The 20732-nt window shown below is 39.8% G+C and overlaps 1 protein-coding gene across 1 annotated transcript in view; it reads right to left on the bottom strand.

Annotated features, from left to right (window-relative positions):
• Positions 1 to 20732, bottom strand: part of DNAH7 (dynein axonemal heavy chain 7) — a 263832-nt gene that overhangs the window by 92794 nt on the left and 150306 nt on the right. The window contains exons 40-45 of the mRNA XM_075284818.1: positions 19090 to 19962; positions 18572 to 18801; positions 16486 to 16816; positions 14024 to 14370; positions 8828 to 9008; positions 1963 to 2148 (exon numbers count right to left, since the gene is read on the bottom strand). Of these exons, the coding sequence (XP_075140919.1) occupies positions 1963 to 2148; positions 8828 to 9008; positions 14024 to 14370; positions 16486 to 16816; positions 18572 to 18801; positions 19090 to 19962 (2148 nt within the window). The remainder of the gene's footprint in view (positions 1 to 1962; positions 2149 to 8827; positions 9009 to 14023; positions 14371 to 16485; positions 16817 to 18571; positions 18802 to 19089; positions 19963 to 20732) is intronic.

Genomic DNA, 20732 nt, shown 5'->3' with positions numbered 1-20732 from the left:
AAGGGCCTAAGTGCCTGAAACGCGTTGTGCCTTAATAAACATATCGTTATCCAATTGAGTGAGCGCTTCTCCTTGCCAAACCTTCTGAAGATTTTGGTCCCAGTCTGTTGAGTGAAGAAACTTTGTCACCTTTGGAGAATAAACCTTTTTTCTCCAGACAGAAAGAGTGACCCCTTGTCTATTGAGTGGATTTTATATATAATAGCTTTTCTACATATTTTTTTTACTGAACACATGTAAATATTTTAACCTCTCCTCATAACGGAGGTCCTCCATGCCCCTTATCAGTTTTGTGGCCGACAGCTGTACCTTTTCCTCCTCTAGGACATCTTTTCAATGACCTGGTGCCCAGAACTGAACTGCATATTCTAGTAAAGTTCAGATCATATTTCCCCATGTGTAGAATTCTTAAGGGTGCCATTACACTGTGAAAAATGTCTTATTACTTGGCCACACTGTACTTCATAAGCAGCAGGATGAGCAATCAGCAGTAACTATATGTGAGTGGGCTGCTCTGGTATATATGACCTATCCTCAGGAAATCATCAATAAGAGATCATTGGGAGTCTAACAACAAGGGCTCTGCTGATCAGCTCTTAGAAGGGGCGATGACATCTTCATTGTTTGCATCACATACCCTCTGATTCATAGCACCTGTACAATGTAATAACAGTTTTGTACCATTCACTTCTATGGGATGAAACTGTAATTGCATTACATAGTTGCTATAAACAACAACATGTGATGCAGTGAAGAGGTCATGCCATTCATACAAGTGCTGTGGCCCCTTCAAACAGCAGCAGTATAGATCACTAAAAAAAGGACTGGACAATCACTTCAAATTGATTATACATACACAGTGTATATATCAGAGGATCATCAAGCAAATACAGGTAAAAGCACAATACAATACAGAAAGTAAAATGGGAATAAAAGAGTAGAAAAGGATAATACTAAATAAACTTTGGTCTGCTTCACAGTGGCCTCACTCCTAGGCCTCAGGGTGCTTTCTTCAGTCAGTAACCGAGCATATGCTCACATGCTTCCCTGAATTAGAACTCTCCTTGCTGCCTCTTTGCTTTCTGACCAAGAATCTAGGTCTTCCTTTCAGCATATGGCTGGTGCCTGACCCACACCACCCTCCCAGGTGGCTCCCATCCTCCTTCCCATTGCAGAATCCTTGGTAGGGATGTCTTCCTAGATGCTGGGAAATATGTGTGTCTGGGGCTGAACGTAGGGTCACTAGCCCCCTCTCCCTCTCTGGACATCTGTAGCCCAGGGGTAAATCCCTACAATCTCCCATGGCATACACATAAAACCACTGAAGAGAATTGACCACCAATGTAAACACAGCTTAAACACAACATTCCTAAAGGTATATATATATATGACTGATATGAACAAGTAAAAATACATTTCCAAGAAAGATATATAACTGAGGCTCTCATCATCACAACTTGCTATAGTTTAGAATTCACTTCTGCGTTGGCTACATACCAATATAAGACACACCCATCCCCTTAATGCATAGGTGACTCCTGTATTGTATTTCTGCAGCAGCCCAAAACACTATTCTACAGATCTGGCTGGTCCCTCACATCTTCTGACATCACCTATACCAAGAGGAACTTCCCTTTTTACTTAGAATGAACTGTAATAAATACATCGATGAAGAAACTCATTTTTGGGCACCAGTCACATTTAAGACGTCTTCCAATTAACTACTTGATATTTGCAACAGGACTTCATGGTCATAAATCCTATTCCGTGTTACTATACTCTCTTCAGGCATAGGACTTATATTATATATTCCTCACGCATACTTTTTTGTTATACTGTTAATGAAAAAAATACTAAACATTTTTTCATAAATAAATAAAAAAGTATTAAAGGTAAATGAACATTACTGTATACATTTTGGATACTAATTACTTTTAAAGATGTCTTAAACCAATAAAGTACCTGACGATAACTTGATGTGAAGGCTCCTTGATAAGCCACAATTCCTGATGATATGAGGATATCTCCCGTGAGGTTAACATAAAGTGTTCCAAGCTCTATTGCAGTTTGACTCCATCTTGTTTTTTCTCCACCTAGTCCTCCAATCAACTGTTCTGCTCGATCCAGTTTTTTGCTGCATAGATCAACCTGAAAACATAGTTATATCATTACAATGGATAATGGTTCATTATCATCATATAAGTGTTGATTGCTTCTAGAGCTATTTTTATGTTGCACAATTGTGTTATGCATATGAGATGTCAAACCTTGCAGTTGAACAATGTATCCTTCTAATTATTTACAGCAAAAATGTTAATTGTTTCCATTTTTACTCTTAAAAAGACATCTCTTTGTCTACTGAGAGTATCATGTTGTCCTCTTCATAAATCTCCCTGAAATGCTTTAGTTCCTGAGGCTCTCTAGTACCTCTGTTAAGCGCTGTGTGAGAAGAAATGATAGGCAAAATGGTCATTTTTCATTGTAATTGAGATTAAAGGAGCTAGTGCAGCAATGTGAGCATGTAGCATTGACATCCCCATAGTGGGCTCTGAAATACATTTCTTAGAACAAGTTAGACAGTAACTGCATTTGGTATATGTGTAGTGGACAATGGGTTGTGGACCCACTGTAACACCTGTTTTCGCTTTTGGCCATTCCAGTATGTTATCTGAGTGGCTTCCTAGGTGTTCACCCTATAATCTCTACCAGAGTACCAATCAGTCCGACAGTGGCAGAGTCTGAATACTGGCCAAGGTCAGGTTTCGCAGCATTTGTGTTATGTCAGAGGACACTCTATATAGTCAGGGCATACAGAATTTGTGCAAAGTGAGCAAACAGTCAGGAGGTCAGGACTATCATCAGAAATTCAGTGGTCAGAAACAGTGTGAGGACACAAAGAGGTAGTCAGAAGATAGCGATACTTTAATTGAGGAATGTGCATAAGGAAAAATGTTTCCAGAAAACAGCAATATGCATCCATTTATCCAGTGGTTTGGCAACTGTCAAGCGTAATTGCTGATAGGGTATTCAGTGCTTTGGTGGCATTGTAACATTTAGGCAGACCAAACCGTAAACCACAAATGTATATAAAAATCCAGGCATGGGTCCATAAGGATTATCACACACCTCCAACTAGGGTCACTTCATCTGTCTCCTGTATCATGTTCCGTACTGTATTGTGGATTTTGCCTGCTACCCCTATACTACTGGCAGGGCTGGTTTTAGACAAAGTGTGGCACTGGGCAAAATTAAAAGTGGGGACCTAAATACTGATATACAAACAACACCATTGTCTTCCAGTGGCAACCGCTATAATAATGCGTTCTTTCTGGAACAAAAAAGTAATAAGTCCCATTTTCCCACACTGAATTCAAATAAGCACTTTTGTACCACCTAATAGATTTTTGCACCCAGTCATCTGATATTATAACGCCTCCTTATAAATAGTCCCTGCTTCTAAATAATATTATGCCTTTACCAGTAATAGCATCCTTATAAATGATAAATAGTGCCCTGTATCAGTAATATTCCCCATTATCAATAATAGTTCTACCTTTACAGTAAGTCACCCCGTAAAAATAATACTGCTCCCTTATAAATAGTTCCCCCTTATTAATAATAACCCTCTCATAAATATTAGTTACCCTTATAAATAACTAGCTGGTACCCGTGACTTCGTCTGCGGTGATTGTAGAAGTGGGTATATACAGGCACGGGTAAGGTGTTAGTAGTGTGTATAAGGTATGGGATATGAAATGTAACTTTGTATCTTGTTTTTTCTGTAATTCTGAGAATACATGAGACGTTTGTGTTGAACGTAATTTGTATTTCAGCTACTATACGGTGTTGTGAGAAACTGTACATAGTGTCTTTGGGACAGAGGTATTTCATGTGAATATACTTTGATATACGACATTGTATGATTTGTTATTTTCCGCCAGTACATGTAAGTTTTGGGCACAGGATACTCTTGAGCAAGCAACATAAAGTTGTCCATGTGAGAAGCCTAGTGTGGCCAAATGTATTCCTGCTACTTCAGTGTTTGTCCTTGGGATTTATTAATGGTCATTGTAAAAGCCAACTGAAGGGGAAATTGTAGTCGTTTGAATTGAAATGGGAAATTATTTGGTATAATTGGAATGCGTGGGATTAACACACTGTCTCCTTTAGCTGCTCCTGTAAGAATAGTGGCTTCAATGATATTTGTTCCTAGTTGTGTGACACTTAGTCTCGTGCCATTACACAATTGGGGTGCATCGAGATTACGCATGTGTAGAACAGGGAACACGTTCTGGAGGTGGCTAATATGCGCATGCTCCTGCCAACACAGTGGAGTGGCTGGGTGGGCGGTGTCGCGGATCGTCAGAGTGGTGGGGGTCGGCAAAGATGGCTGATCCGGAGCGTTGAAGAGGTAGCCTCCTGGAGTATCGTTAAGGTGAGGGGCAAAGTGGTAAAGTATACTGTATGTAAATGTGATTGTGTGGGGTTAGGGGCTAGGCTGTAGAGGGCAATATGAATTTTGTGGCTTGCTATGGTCCAAAGTGTGTGAGATTGCAGAGATGGTGATGTGAGTTTGGCTTTTCTGGGGGTCCTGGGAAAATTGTATGTGCGCTATTGTGACGAAAAGTAGCCTATTGCGCAATCCAGTGTAGTAACTATGTTTGTGGAAAATTTCAGCCAAATCGGTGGAGCGGGTTTTGCGTGATTGAGGAACAAACATCCAAACATACAAACCCACAAACATCCAAACTCAAACTTTCACATTTATAATATTAATAGGATAGTCCCCATTATCACAAATGGCCCCCTTTATAAATAATACCACTAAACAATTATACCCCCTTATAAATAGTTCCCCTCTTACAAATAATAGCTCCCCCTTATAATAGATGCCTTATATATAATAGTTTCAACCTTTTTAAAAGCCTCTTATACATACCGTAGTTCCTCCCTTATAAATAATAGCCCACCTTATAAATAATATTTCCTCCTTATAATAGCCCCCTCATATTTAAAGAGGACCTTTCACCATTTTGCCCATAGGCAGTTCTATATAATGCTGGAAAGCTGACAGTGCGCTGAGTTCAACGCACTGTCGGCTTTCCCGATCTGGGCCCAGTGTGAAGAGCTTACGGTCCGGTACCGTAGCTCTTCTATGGTCAGAAAGGCGTTTCTGACACTCAGTCAGAGACGTCCTTCTTCACAGCACAGCCAATCGCGTTGTGCTGTGAGAGCTGGGAGGAACACACCCCCCCTCCCTCCCTGATAATGCTCGTCTATGGACGAGTACTGCAAGCAGAGGGAGGGGGCGTTCCTCCCGGCTCTCACAGCATAGCGCGATTGGCTGTGCTGTGAAGAAGGATGTCTCTGACTGAGTGTCAGAAACACCCTTCTGACCATAGAAGAGCTACGGTACCGCTACCTGCCCAGACGTAACCTCAGATCTTCCAATGACCTTATACTCCACTCTGCTCTCATCCGCTCCTCACACAACCGTCTCGAAGATTTCTCCCATGCATCATTCATACTCTGGAACTCCCTACCAAGACACATAAGACTGACCCCCACAATCACAGGCTTCAAGAAGGCCCTGAAGACTCACCTATTCAGGAAGGCTTACAACCTCCAATAACACTATCACTATCACTACCATCTGTACAGTATCCCCCTCTCCTTCTGTCTCTACCCCCTTCCCTCATAGATTGTAAGCCCTCGCGGGCAGGGCCCTCTACCCCACTGTGCCAGTCAGTCATTGTTAGTATTATATCTACCTGTATATTCTGCGTACTGTATGTAAATACTGTACACCATGGAATTAATGGTGCTATATAAATAATAATAATTATTATTATTATTATTGGGGTAACCTGCCTGTTGATTGGTGGGGATTGAACCACTGGGACCCCCAAAGATCATAAGAATCTTGTACCTCCAAATGATTAAAGATATTCCATTTATTTTTATGGGACTGCAGGGTCTGTGTATTGGAGACCCCAGATAAACACAAAAGAATCATGTTTAATAATATATTAATAAATAAGTATTGTAATAATTTTATATCCCTATATAAAAATAATACAATGCTAGTAGAAAAGCCTCATCAATGTCAGTAGTCTCCAAACTAGCTGTTAGGAAAACACAAACCCTTGACACAAATAAATATTCCATTTTATTGAAGCTCATCAATCCTTCTACACAAAGGCACATAATTGATGCCAACACATTTGTGAGCTGCAGCCCCCAGAAAATAATTTATGTGGTGCTGTCAACACATTATACTGCGCTTAGTGGGAAATATAAAATGCTAAACGCGTTTTACAAGAAGGCCAAAAATGATGATTTAGAACAGACAGAGTTATTATATCATCATCCCAGAACATTTCATGTCTGAAGGCTTAACTACATTAAGGAGAGCAGTCACCTGACAGCATCTTAGTGGCGCTCAATTTGTTTCTATGGCCATTTTCAGAGATTTACAAATAAATATGAAATTATCTGAGGTAAAGTCCAATTCGTATTCCATTGTAAGGTTACTCTGGTAAATAAATAGCATTAATTTTAATCTGCTAAAGCCTTCTGTGAAGAACAGAGTGCATACACAACATTGTTTCAGCCAACCACAGTGTCTGTTATCAAATAATTGTAGATTATATGGTATACCTCAGAAAAAGACTATAAAAAACAAAATTAAAATAAAGCAATATCTGCTTTTCTTCTCCTTGGAGAATATGGTCACCTTTGCAATTTGTATGAAAAATGAATCTACATAGAAATTCCCCTGCATGCATTGCACTCTCTATTATCCTGCTTTATAAGCTATGAATGCCTTTCAATCTCACATTTTTTTTTTTTTATAAGCACTTGATTGTATTTTGTGCTAAAAGGAATCTCTGTCACAAAATTTGGACTGTTTGTCTTCTGTATATTGCATATCTTCAAGCTGTAGTTAAAGTGTTTTACAGCTCGCCATGTGTTGTAATACGTGCAAGCTCCTGAAGGCGGTGCACAATTTTTAACAAAAAACTTATCACAGAAAACTATTTTTAGCAAAAAAAAGATTTTCCGCTGTAAGTATAGTTACTTACAGTACAGTTTTTTAATTGCAAAAAGTACACATACTTGACTTTGTATGTTACAGCAAAAAAGTTTTAAATGTGTCGCCTATCCATTCTGAAAGTAATAAGTATCTGACCAGTGGCAGCTTCAACACTGGGACCTCCACCAGTCATGAGAGCAGGAGGCCTGTGTATAGATTTATAGAAAAGGAAAAGCAGTCAAATGCCCATGCTTTCGCTCCATTCATTTCTATGGTATAGCCAGACAGGGCCAGATGTAGGCAAAATGGGGCCCTGGGCAAATGGGGCCCTGGGAGAGTGGGGCCTAAATTCTAAGATACCGTACCAACGTCACAATTCAGTAATTGTAGTCCGCTTGGAGACACCCAGAATGAAAACCTAATCCTCAATAAAAAGTGGTTACCAAAGGAAACCACATGGACTCCATTCACTATAATGAGGTCCATGTGGTTTCCGCTTGGTTTCCGAACGAATCATGTGGAGAGAAAAGCGGTGCTTACAGGAAACTAAGCGGAAACCACATGGACCCCATTATAGCCTATGGGGTCTGCGGATTTTCCTGGTAACTGCTTTTAATGCAGATTACATTTCCGTCCCGGGGTGTCTCGGGTATTCGTTGCACCAGGAATAGGCAACCTTTTTTGTTTGGCGTGCTGATTTAAATTAAAAAAAAAAAAAAAATCACAGATTAGGTCCTCGGAGTGCCGCGCAATAATTTTAATATCGATGACACCCACACTATGACATGCTGTCATACTGTGCTCCTGGCCACATACGCCTTACATGCAGGACTTTGTGTCCGTGCAAAAAAAAAAAAAAACGGTTTCCAGGTGGAGAGGCTGCATACAGACACCGGTGGTTACCTTTAAAAACCCATTCAAAATAATGGGCTTTAAAGCTGACCGTGAACAAGCCGTCTCCTGTCCAGTTTCCTGGGGGTTTAGGATGGAAACCCCTGGGCGGACAGCGGCGGTAGTGTGAACACCCCTTTACATTAAAGCATGTGCTTTACATAAAGGTTACTGATATGTGAGTGATATGGAGGTAATAATTTGAAGCATCTTCATCATTGAGTCCTTTATTTGCACCTTCATATGTCTCACATATTAGTAATCCTCATATACACAGGGGTTAATATGGGGGACATGATGAGGTTCATTGGTATTCATTCGAGGCACATGGAGTTACTAAAACTAAATTAATAACCCCAAATTCCTGACATTAATAAGAATAGTAACTCCAGCATTTACCTGTTGGTTTTTCTTTTTTACTTTCACTTTTTATGGAGTTCTCCTCCTCCTGGGGAAGACTTTGCAGGATGCAGACGACAGGAGCTCAACTGTAGCAGCAGTGTACACTTAGTCTGAGGTGAGCAAGACTTTACACTGCACCCACATACCCCTTGCTGAACTGGAAGCTGGAGCGGAGCAGGGCTACTACATCAGGCTCTCATACAGCAGCTCATATTTAGCCCGCCCTGGAGTCCCTGCTCGAATGGCCGCTCTGCAGCTAGAAATAACTACACAGCCCAGCGGCCGCTCACACTGCATAACTTGATTGTCTGACAGGCTTTATAACCCATTGATTTCAATGTGTAGCACGCATAAGCCGGCTCTCATTGAAGTCAATGGGATCTGTTTTGAAGCGCCTCGCACTGACACGTGTTTACGTTTCTAAATGAGCGGCGCGTTACTCCGTGGGAACGGGGCCTTATAATAAGTGAATTCAAGTTTAACATTAATAATACAAACCTGGTTTTCCAGATCAGCTTTTCTTTGTTTGTTCTCTTCAAGTTTCTCCTCAAGTTTGGCCAGTTTATCTTGTACCTCCTTTAAAGCTGCCTGTTTCTTCCTCAAACTATCCATGGCAACCTTCAGTTCCGCTTCTGCCTGGTTCAACTTCACTTTTTTAGGAGCCACAACTTTTGCCACCCTAAACAAATTAGAACATTTCATATAAGTAAGTTAATGGAATTGAACTTAAAAGGGTTGTCCAGTTTCTAATGATCTAATTATATATATAATAGTAAAGGACCCTAGAGTTCCGAAACGTTGTAATCTGTCATCATTATTAGTTAGCCATTAAAAAGGTATTAACTACTGAAGACTATCAAGTTTTTTGTTTTTTTATATTTCCTACCCACTGGCTAACACAGTACGAGAACAAACATTTTCCTTATACTATATATATGTATACATACTAATGAGCAAAAGGCTAACAATGTTTTGAACTAAGGCTCCTTGTCTCACCATCCACTACAGCTTTAACCCCTTAAGGACACAGCCCAAAAGTGCGTTAAGGACCAGGCCTATTTTTTCAAAATTGACATGTGTCACTTTAAATGGCAATAACTTTGAGACGCTTTAACTTACACAAGTGATTTTGAGATTGTTTTCTCGTAACACATTATACTTCATGTTAGTGGTAAACACTAATCAATATTTTTGTATTTACTTATTAAAAAATAGGAAATTTGATGGAAATTTGGAAAAAATTGCAATTTTCAAAATGTGAAATTCTCTGCTTTTCAGGCAGATAGTTATACCACCCAAATACAGGAATAAATATTATCTCCCATATCTCTGCTTTATATCGGCATCATCTTTTGATTGTATTTTAATTTATTTTGGACGTTACTAGGCTTACAAGTGTAACAGTGATTTTCCAGATTTACAAGAAATGTAACTATGTTTGTTTTTTTGTTTGTTTTACACACTTTATTTTTTTTAAAAAAAAAACTTTTTTACATTTTTTTATTTGTGCTGCAAGCACACTAGAACCAGCGATCAGAGAGGATCGCTGGTTCTATACTAACTACAGACTGCAATACACGTGTATTGCAGTCTATAGAGGAAGCTAGCTATGCAGATGCATAGACTAGCTTCCTCTTGTCCCGGCATCCAAGGGGTTAACCCTCCCCCCCATCGGAGCTCGCTTCAATGGGGGGAGGGATTAAGGAGCAGCGTGTAGCTGTAAATTACAGCTAACACAGACTCCTATGGATCATGGCACCTTAAGGGTTAAACAGCAGGGGTCGGTGCAATCACCGGCCCTGCTGCTACAGGGGAAGCCTGGCTGTCAGATACAGCCGGCCTCCCATGGAGATCGCACAGGCTCTGCTTCTGAGCCCGTGCGATCTCCATCACGTACATGCACGTGGGAATGCGGGAACTAACCACATTCCCTGACGTACAGGTACGTGATTTAGCGTTAAGGGGTTAAATGCGAGACTACCATCATTTTATAGACAATTATCTTGGCTATATCTTACATTAATTTGGCTTGAACTATTTAGCATATGATTAGTTATGCAGATTCTTATTCTGTAACGGCATTGTTACTGAAAGTCAAAAGTTCAAAACATTGTTACCCTTGTGCTTGTCAGTGAAAAAAAAAATTATTACTGGCCCATAAATCAAGGAAACCCCCAGTTTACCTAACCACACTAAGGTTGAGTAAACTCTTTAGCGTTGTAGGCAAAGAGGCAAAAGTCGTTTTGTGCTCTCCAAAGTGCACAAAAGGCTTGTGAAAGCGCTAAGGAGAGCGCAAAACGGCTGTTGCCTCTTTGCATACAATACTATCGCTCCCTCCCTGGAGATGTTAATGCACTTTAAATAAAGCACTGTGTTTTTAAGAAGATATTCTACCATGTGGTGAGTGTCCTCCCGTGTTTGTTCTTTTTTCCTGCTACATTTACTTACACTTTGGGTTGCTGAGCACCACCACGCTGGTGGCAAAGACAATTGTCAAGTCCCATATTACATATATTACAGACAATGGTGAACCTTTGCTTCGAGAATTATCAGTGCCACCTTTTTCTAATTTTTTGCACTCTTTAGCACCTATAACCATCACTAGCTAGAATTCGCTGTAGGGATGAGGTAGGGAGCCCCAGACAAAAGATTGCACCGGGCCCACAAGACTTTAGTTACACCACTGATATCTAGTGACCGGCCTGTTGTAGACCTTAATGACCAGGCCATTTTTTGTGTTTTTCTGTCATTGCATATTAGGAGCCATTTTCATTATTCGGTCTATGTAGTTGTAGGAGGGACAGGTTATATTGCTTAATGCCACCATTTTGAGGTACATATATCTCATTGAATAATTTTTATTAACACTTTCTAGGAGGGAATGGAAAAAAAACAGTAACTTCACCACCGTCATTTAGAACTTTTTGCGCCATTCACTGTGCAGCTTAAAGTACCTGATAAACTTATTCTCTGGATTAATACGATTATATCAATATCAGATTTATCAAATTTACTTAGTTATTTTGAAGTTTTACCATTTTTGCACTGTAAAATCCTTTTCTATCCTAATTTTTTTATAATCATTTTTCTAAGACTTTTTTTTCACCACTTTCTAAGACTCATCATTTTTTTGGTTTACGGCCAAGAGAATTGTCTGGGGGCTTTATTTCTGAAGACAGTCCTAATGTTTTTATTGACGCAGTTTTGGGAAACTTAACATTTTTTCTTTTCAATGGTTTTTATTAATTTTCATAACAGACAAAACAAGGATAACATAGGTTACAAAAACGGAGCAAGAAAATATGGTAATTCTGGCATTGTTTGGGTTTTTTTTCGATTTTTCTTCAGGTCATTAACCATGTGGGGAAATTATCATCAGGACACTATGGAAATACTTAATATGTCAACTATGTTTTTATTTTTATTTAATTTATCAAACATTTTGGGATGGGGATTAATGCTTTGTTGCATTGGGGTTTTTTATTATTTAATTATTTCTTTCACAATTTTTTAGTTCCACTTGCGATCTTTTGATCACTTACAGTCCTATGAAAAAGTTTGGGCACCCCTATTAATCTTAATCATTTTTAGTTCTAAATATTTTGGTGTTTGCAGCAGCCATTTCAGTTTGATATATCTAATAACTGATGGACACAGTAATATTTCAGGATTGAAATGAGGTTTATTGTACTAACAGAAAATGTGCAATATGCATTAAACCAAAATTTGACTGGTGCAAAAGTATGGGCACCCTTATCATTTTATTGATTTGAATACTCCTAACTACTTTTTACTGACTTACTGAAGCACAAAATTGGTTTTGTAACCTCACTGAGCTTTGAATTTCATAGCCAGGTGTATCCAATCATGAGAAAAGGTATTTAAGGTGGCCAATTGCAAGTTGTTCTCCTATTTGAATCTCCTCTGAAGAGTGGCATCATGGGCTACTCAAAACAACTCTCAAATGATCTGAAAACAAAGATTGTCCAACATAGTTGTTCAGGGGAAGGATACAAAAAGTTGTCTCAGAGATTTAACTTGTCAGTTTCCACTGTGAGGAACATAGTAAGGAAATGGAAGACCACAGGGACAGTTCTTGTTAAGTCCAGAAGTGGCAGGCCAAGAAAAATATCAGAAAGGCAGAGAAGAAGAATGGTGAGAACAGTCAAGGACAATCCACAGACCACCTCCAAAGAGCTGCAGCATCATCTTGCTGCAGATGGTGTCACTGTGCATCGGTCAAAAATACAGCACACTTTGCCCAAGGAGAAGCTGTATGGCAGAGTGATGAGAAAGAAGCCGTTTCTGCAAGCACACCACAAACAGAGTCGCCTGAGGTATGCAGAAGCACATTTGGACAAGCCAGCTTCATTTTGGAAGAAGTTCCTGTGGACTAATGAAACAAAGATTGAGTTGTTTGGTCATACAAAAAGGCATTATGCATGGCGTCCAAAAAAAACAGCATTACAAGAAAAACACATGCTACCCACTGTAAAATTTGGTGGAGGTTCCATCATGCTTTGGGGCTGTGTGGCCAATGCCGGCACCGGGAATCTTGTTAAAGTTGAGGGTCGCATGGATTCCACTCAGTATCAGCAGATTCTTCAGAATAATGTTCAAGAATCAGTGACGAAGTTGAAGTTACCCCGGGGATGGATATTTCAGCAAGACAATGATCCAAAACACCGCTCCAAATCCTCAGGCATTCATGCAGAGGAACAATTACAATGTTCTGGAATGGCCATCCCAGTCCCCAGACCTGAATATCATTGAACATCTGTGGGATGATCTGAAGCGGGCTGTCCATGCTCAGCGACCATCAAACTTAACTGAACTTGAATTGTTTTGTAAAGAGGAATGGTCCAAAATACCTTCATCCAGGATCCAGGAACTGATTAAAAGCTACAGGAGGCGACTAGAGGCTGTTATCTTTGCAAAAGGAGGATCTACTAAATATTAATGTCACTTTTCTGTTGAGGTGCCCATACTTTTGCACCAGTCAAATTTTGGTTTAATGCATATTGCACATTTTCTGTTAGTACAATAAACCTCATTTTAATCCTGAAATATTACTGTGTCCATCAGTTATTAGATATATCAAACTGAAATGGCTGTTGCAAACACCAAAATATTTAGAACAAAAAATGATTAAGATTAATAGGGGTGCCCAAACTTTTTCATAGGACTGTATATGATACTTTGCCCGGCTTATGAAGTGTAATGCAGTATGCAGTCAGTGCAAATCTGACGGGCAGTCAGACTGATAAGGATATACAGAAGTTAGACATAGGCATCTCCATTAGGCCCATGGCTATCATATTCTGACATTGGTCCCTTGTGATCGCATTTGCGAGGAGTCGATGCCTACTAGATGGAGCACTATTGACAGCAGCATTTAAGGAGTTAACGCCGGATTGGCAGCCTATCTGCTCTTTCAATCTGCAGCTGTGTCTGTACTAGCGGCAGCTAGAGAAAGGGGGAGAGAGGAGAAGTCGCCCACAACTCCACTGTTCAAACCTTTTTATATCATAATGCCAAAGTGATGGAAAATGGTTAAACAAAAAAAAAAATTCATGACTAGATAAAAAGTGAGGCGCACACACACAGATAGATGGATAGATAGATAGATAGATAGATAGATAGATAGATAGATAGATAGATAGATACTACAGTAAATCAGTTATATTTTCTTACTTATCATAGGAATCCATAGCAATCACCCATTTACAGAGCCCCTCAGCAGCTGTAGATGCATTGCGGATTTTGTCTGGAACGAATTCTGCATTGGTAATATATTGCTTCCTTATAATATTCATGTAAGCAGGTGGAATATTATCCTTGTCATATTCATGTAGCGACTGAAGAAATTTCATATCACCCAGTACTCTTTTTGCTGGACCCCAGAAATCTTCAATCTTTCGTCCAGATCCAGCAGGATCAGGAATTTTATCGGGTTTTACTCCCTTCAAAATGCAAATGGCCTCCATGACAAGCTTTACTCCAGCAGGGGGACTTTTCATAGATTTTACCACTGTAATATCCTGAAATATAACAAATATCTATTAATATACAGTACATATTTTATTAAAGGGGTTATCAGAAAATACATCATTCTAGACAAAAGTAACAAAGTTGCATATACTGTACTGTATGCTCTCTCCCTGTTGATAAGGTTGTTTCACATTCCAGTGAAAAAATTAACAATAAAGCAAAGAAAAAAAACACATTGGTAGTGCTGCAGAGCTCCCCTTGAGGTTCCAGCCCAGGAGTGGGATTGGAGTGATAGCTGGAGTCTGCTCGACCTAGCAGGTGGCACATCATCCATCACTACAACTCCCATCCTCCGGTCACCTCCATCTGGGTTGCGGCACATATTGATAGGTAATTTATATTGTGAACAGTGATAGCAACGTTTGTAATGTTTGTATAGCTCTGTGGAATAAGTAAGCAAAATAAATAAATGCTTCCAGAAAGCTAAGGACTAGTTCACACGGGGCAAAGTGGTCAGGATTTTGACGCGGAATCTGCATCAAAATCTTGCTAAAAAAAACTGCCTTCCATTGAAATCAATGTTCCCACTCGCAGAAAAAAAAGAAGCGAGCTGCCCTTTCTTCAGGCGGACTCCACGGCTAATTCAGCCGCGGCGTCCGCCTTGCGACAGCACCCTCCAGACTAGTCCAATTCATTTGGGCCTAATCCGGAGCAGAAAGCCGCAACAGGATGCGAGTGCACTCCACCGGTATCCCATCGCAGCAGCCGCGACTTAATGTGTACACGCGGAACTCCATGCGAACTAGCCCTTAACCCCTTCCCGACATGCGCCGTAATAGTACGGCGCGTGTCGAGTCTGTAACTATGGCAACCGCCCGGGAGCCGGGCGGCCGTCATAGCCGCCGGGTGTCTACTGCTTCAAGCAGTAGATAACCGGCTCTAATGCCTCCGATCGGTCCCCGGACCGATCGGAGGCATTAACCCCTCCGGCACTGCTGTCAAAGGCGCCATCTTCCCGGCGGCGCATGGGCGCCGCCATTTTGGCAGGGATCGCCGGCTCCTGGAGCATGCTCCAGGGCCGACCCCCCGTTGCCATGACAGCCGGGAGCCTTGTTAAAGGCTCCCAGCCGGTCTGCAAATTCTCTCTTTTGCAGGCTGGTGTATACAGCCTGCAAAAGAGATGATGCTTTTTTGCAATGCATTGCAATGCATTAGCATTGTAATGCATTGCATTAGTGATCAGACCCCCTGGGGTTCAACACCCCTAGGGGGTCTAATAAATGCAAAAAAAAAAGTTAAAAAAAATATAAAAAAAATATAAAAAGTATTAAAAGTTCAAATCACCCCCCTTTCCCTAGAACAGATATAAAAGTAGTTAAAAACTGTGAAACATATACATGTTAGGTATCCCCGCGTCCGAAATCGCCCGCTCTACAAATCTATACAAATATTTTTCCTGTTCGGTAAACGCCGTAGCAGGAAAAATAGTCAAAAGTGCCAGACCGCCGTTTTTTCACTGTTTTAATTCTGCTAAAAATTTGAATAAAAAGTGATCAAAGCAATAACATTTCCTGAAAATGGTAGAACTAAAAAGTACACCCGGCCCCGCAAAAAAAGACGCCCTATGCATCCCCGTACACCTATGTATAAAAAAGTTACGGCCGTCGGAATATGGCGACTTTTAGAAAAAAAAATTTTTAACACCGTTTTGGAATTTTTTTTAGGGGTCAAAATGTAAATAAAACCATATAAATTTGGTATCCCTGGAACCGTACCGAAACACAGAATACAGGGGACATGTCATTTTTGCTGCACAGTGAACGCTGTAAAACCAAAGCCCGTAAGAAAGTCGCCGAAATGCATTTTTTCTTCAAATCCACCCCATTCTGAATTTTTTTCCTGCTTCCCAGTACATTATATAGAATAATTAATGGTGGCATCATGAAGAAAAAATTGTCCCGCAAAAATTAAGACCTCATATGACTCTGGGAGCGGAGAAATAAAAAAGTTATGGGGTTTAGAAGGATGGGAGTCAAAAACGAAAAACGAAAATCAAAAAATGCCATCGGCGGGAAGGGGTTAAAGCTGTTAAAAGGTTTAGTTATGCAAAATGTTTGGGGCATACTGAAGAACTATAACTAGGAAATACTGTGTAACAAGCATACCTGGGCAGTAAGAGTGTCCAATGCAGCCAGGGCAGATTCCAATATGGGCAAAGCTTGAGCCAGGTCACTATCACATTCATCTTTGATTGCTTTGGCAGCCATTGCTTGCTCATTTGCCACAGCCTCATCAGCTTTAACTATCTTTTCAGTCTTGGCGACTTCAATTGACTCTCTCTCAATCACAACCATCATTTCATCCACCTCCCTACTAGCAACCTTCAGCTGAGGCTGGAGGGCCTCTAGCTCACTTTGCATTGTGGCTACTTGTGATGATGCTGATTCTAGTTTCTCTAACCCCACTTCATACCTTCTTTTCATTTTCATAACTTCTCTGTAAAAGAAAAAAAAAATAATTCAAGCTATGTGTTCTCAGTTCTTAGTATATGTCATCAATTTCAGATTGTGAAGGGACCTGTTCACAGTAGACACTATACAAAGAACAGAACCAGAAGGAAATAGTTCAGTTCTTTGTGTAGTGACTTTGCTGAGTTACTGTGGCTCAGCTTCCGGTGACTAACAGAGCACAGTCACTACATGGAGAATAAAGCTATCTGCCTCCAGCTCTATTGTCTACATAGCGGATGGTGAGAACAGCTGATCAGCATTGTCCCAGATATCAACCCTTGCCAGTCTGATGGGATTGGTCATCACCATTGTTTGCCTGAAAAACCCTTAAATGCCTGTATCGCAAACAATATTGGCAGTATTGTATATCAGCACATGAATTAAATCAACAAAATATGAAGTGATTTGTGTGAGAACCTGGTGGGAAGCATAGGGGGGTTTAAAACAAAAGCAAAAGAAATGTTATTTTTAATGGATTTTTACACATATATGAACCAATAGTCGGGGATATAGAAAGAAAGGATTAGCTGTATGATCTTAAAAAGATATGCAAGTAAGAAGGGGCAACAAGGTGGCTCAGTGGTTAGCACTGCAGCCTTGCAGCGCTGGAGTCCTGGGTTCAAATCCTGCCACAAACAACATCTGCAAGGAGTTTGTATGCTCTCACAATCTACGTTAAAAAAAAAAAAAAGTATACCAGGAAGCAACCTCTACAATGGTATCTCCACAATATTTACCCTGAACCACTGTCCTGCATATTGCTGTGGCCACTGTGAATTGGGAGGTGTATGTTCAGTTCTCTCCATCTACATCTAAACATGCAATTTTTATAGAAGTGAATAGAACAGATCCACACATGAATACAAAAAAGGTGGAAGTAGGGAATGCCCATTCTAGAGGTAGAACATCTACAGTACATATTTATGGCATATCCTGTGGATATGCTATGGAAGTCTGAAATGACAAAACTCCATTAAACTGAGTCCATCCACATGTGTTATGAAGCATTCTCCTTAGCTAAGGACAAGAAATAGGAAATATAAAGAAAGCACCTACACTATGGCTGAAAAAAATGCATCAAAATCTGCAACAGTGAGGCTAAGCATAAACACACTGTGGGGAAAATGGATTGTGGTTTCTCCTGCAATGCTTTTCACAGAAAATTCGTAGAAGTTTCCTCTGCGGACTTTCTGCTTCCATTATACCTATAGGGAAACCATTTCCATGGGCATAATTGACATGCTGTGATTTCCAAAACCGCAACGTTTTTGGAAATTGCAGATTGTCCGAGACTCTTATTTATTCACAATGTAGAGACTGTAAAACGCCACGTTTTTTTCCACGACATTTCCGCCACAGCTAAAATGTGCGTTTATGTCATGTGGGACCCCAACTGTAAAACAGCTTTATCCATGTATGGCCTCTACCTAAAGAGGGTTTTATACTATACACAAAGACATTCTCCCATGCCATGCCATGATAGAAGACGTTCCTCTTAGAAGTGATGAACAGAATACATCAGGAACTGTTCACCCCCTATGGGTGAAGCTTAGGCACAGACATATTCAATATAAAAGTTATTTTCATGTTTATCAAACTAAATCACTCCACGGAAAGTTTTGAGAAGCACAAACAACTGTGTCTCCTCGAGCATTATGATATGATGATTTACATGTGCAACTGCATTTGGCATTCATATACAATTCTTTGGCATAACATATTTATAGCAATAAGTACTTACGACCGTTTTTTCTCCAATAAAGTTTTAAAAGTGGAGATGAGCTCCAAATAAGATGTAGGAGTTACATAATTGTATCTTTGTAGCTCTGCACGAAACTTCTCAGACAAGGTAATAGTTGATGTGTGGAAGCTTTTGCACATATCAATACATCCATTTCGAATATCTTCTGACATTTCAATATCTTCCAAAAATCGTGTTGCAACAGCTTGGAGCGCATCTTCTGGCCAGGACTAGTTAGATGTTTAAAACAGAGAACATTAGAAAAGCTTAAGCTTCTGCCAATTTTTGCACATAGAGGTGCTTACATAAATGAAACAGAATTCTAGCAAAGATAAATAATTAAGAGTAAGAGTCTGGTTTTATTATTCAAATAATGATTTAACAAGGGCCACCGAAGCTTCAACAGATGCTACAAGTAGAGTCGACACTATAAGGTAGTGATAGGCTAATTTAGTGCTAATTTATTAATATTAAATGCAATATAGTGAGCCATGTTCTGAGAAGAACAAAAATATTACCTGAAACCAATCAATTGTACAGCAGTTAACAAGCGCTGGAAACTTGCGAAGGCGGTTCCGGAAGGCATCTCCAATAGGACTCATAGCAAGTACAATATGAAGTTGATCTCGGCAACGGTCAACAAACAAGTTGAAGAGAGCAAGGGGGCTTCCATCAGTCTGTTTTGACTTATCTCTCTGTCTGTCTATCTGTCGCATTCTTTCACATATTTCTTGTCTTTCATCAGGTGCAAAAAGATTTGGAACCTCTCCAGCATTGAGTAAATTGTTGATGTCTTCTAGAAAAGACTCCTTCTTAATTTGGGTATCCGTAAAGAGAAAAACACCCTGCATTTCACCCTCTGTAGATCGACGAAGGATTTGTTTCAAGTCTTCCCGCCATTCAGAAGTACCGTAACTTTTTGAAATTTCAACCTGAAAGAGTCTTTGGTCAGCCATGTGAACAGCTAGTCGAGTAACAGACTGACGACCGCTTCCCCCAACACCTACAAGAAGAGCATGGCTACGAGGCTGTTTCAAAATGCGAGATATTCTACATATGTGTTCAATTGCAAATCTGAACAAAACCAAATTCATTGGCTTTTTACTTATGTTGTTGAATTCTTCTAAATGACTTTCCACGACTAAACGTAGCTTATCAACATCAGTTATTTCTTTATAGTTTGTATCTTCCCTTTTAGGGTCATGAAAATCACAGAACATTAGACTACGCAAATCATCTTCCTCTACTTTGCCATCACCATTGAAATCAAGATGTTGAAAAAGCTGATTAAAATCTTCTCTCATGTGAGTCTTCACAACCTCCGCAATATAGCCAACAAGCCAAGATCGATCTGCATTATCTACCAGGCGATCGTAGTAGACTCGTAGTACCTGAATAAAGAAACATACAAATAATCCACAAATAAAAACAGTAAATGTAACAAATTGTAACTTATAAATGAATAAAAAAATATATAAAGATGCATATGCCAAACAGTCACTGCAAATGTGGTATGAATATAGCCTTAGCTCATTAGATTGTTAGGGTATGTTCACACTTTACTCACTGTAGACACTGGAGAAGATTTAAATGAAAAACTGTCTGTGCTGCCCATAGCAAAAAATCACAGCACAGATTTTTTTCTGTTCTTAAAAAATTAAACCTGTTCTCTCTTTTACACAGTTTCATAAATCTGCCATAGTGTTTGTGGCAGAAATACATTCCATCATCCTGAATGCAGTTCAGGGAAAAAAAATAAAAAAAATTCTGCTGCATAAATCCTTTAAGGCTAAGGCCCCACATAGTTGGCCGCAGCAAAAAAGCGATACGAGAAAAAAGCAGCGGCAACACATTGCGGATTTTCTCGCAGTGCTTTTATACCTATAGGAAAACCAGTGTCTCTGGAGGTATAATTGAAATTTAGCCGAGATTTTGCTACGACACTGATGCGTCAATGATTGCTTTTTTTAAAAAAAATATATATATACAGTGGGGCAAAAAAGTATGTAGTCAGTCACCAATAGTGCAAGTTCCACTACTTAAAAAGATGAGAGGCGTCTGTAATTTACATCATAGGTAGACCTCAACTATGAGAGACAAAATGAGAAAACAAATCCAGAAAATCACATTGTCTGATTTTGTAAGAATTTATTTGCAAATT

Source organism: Leptodactylus fuscus, chromosome 8, assembly GCF_031893055.1.
Source record: "Leptodactylus fuscus isolate aLepFus1 chromosome 8, aLepFus1.hap2, whole genome shotgun sequence".
In the NCBI taxonomy this organism is placed as follows: domain Eukaryota; kingdom Metazoa; phylum Chordata; class Amphibia; order Anura; family Leptodactylidae; genus Leptodactylus; species Leptodactylus fuscus.
This window is presented reverse-complemented; position numbering and strand designations above follow the sequence as displayed.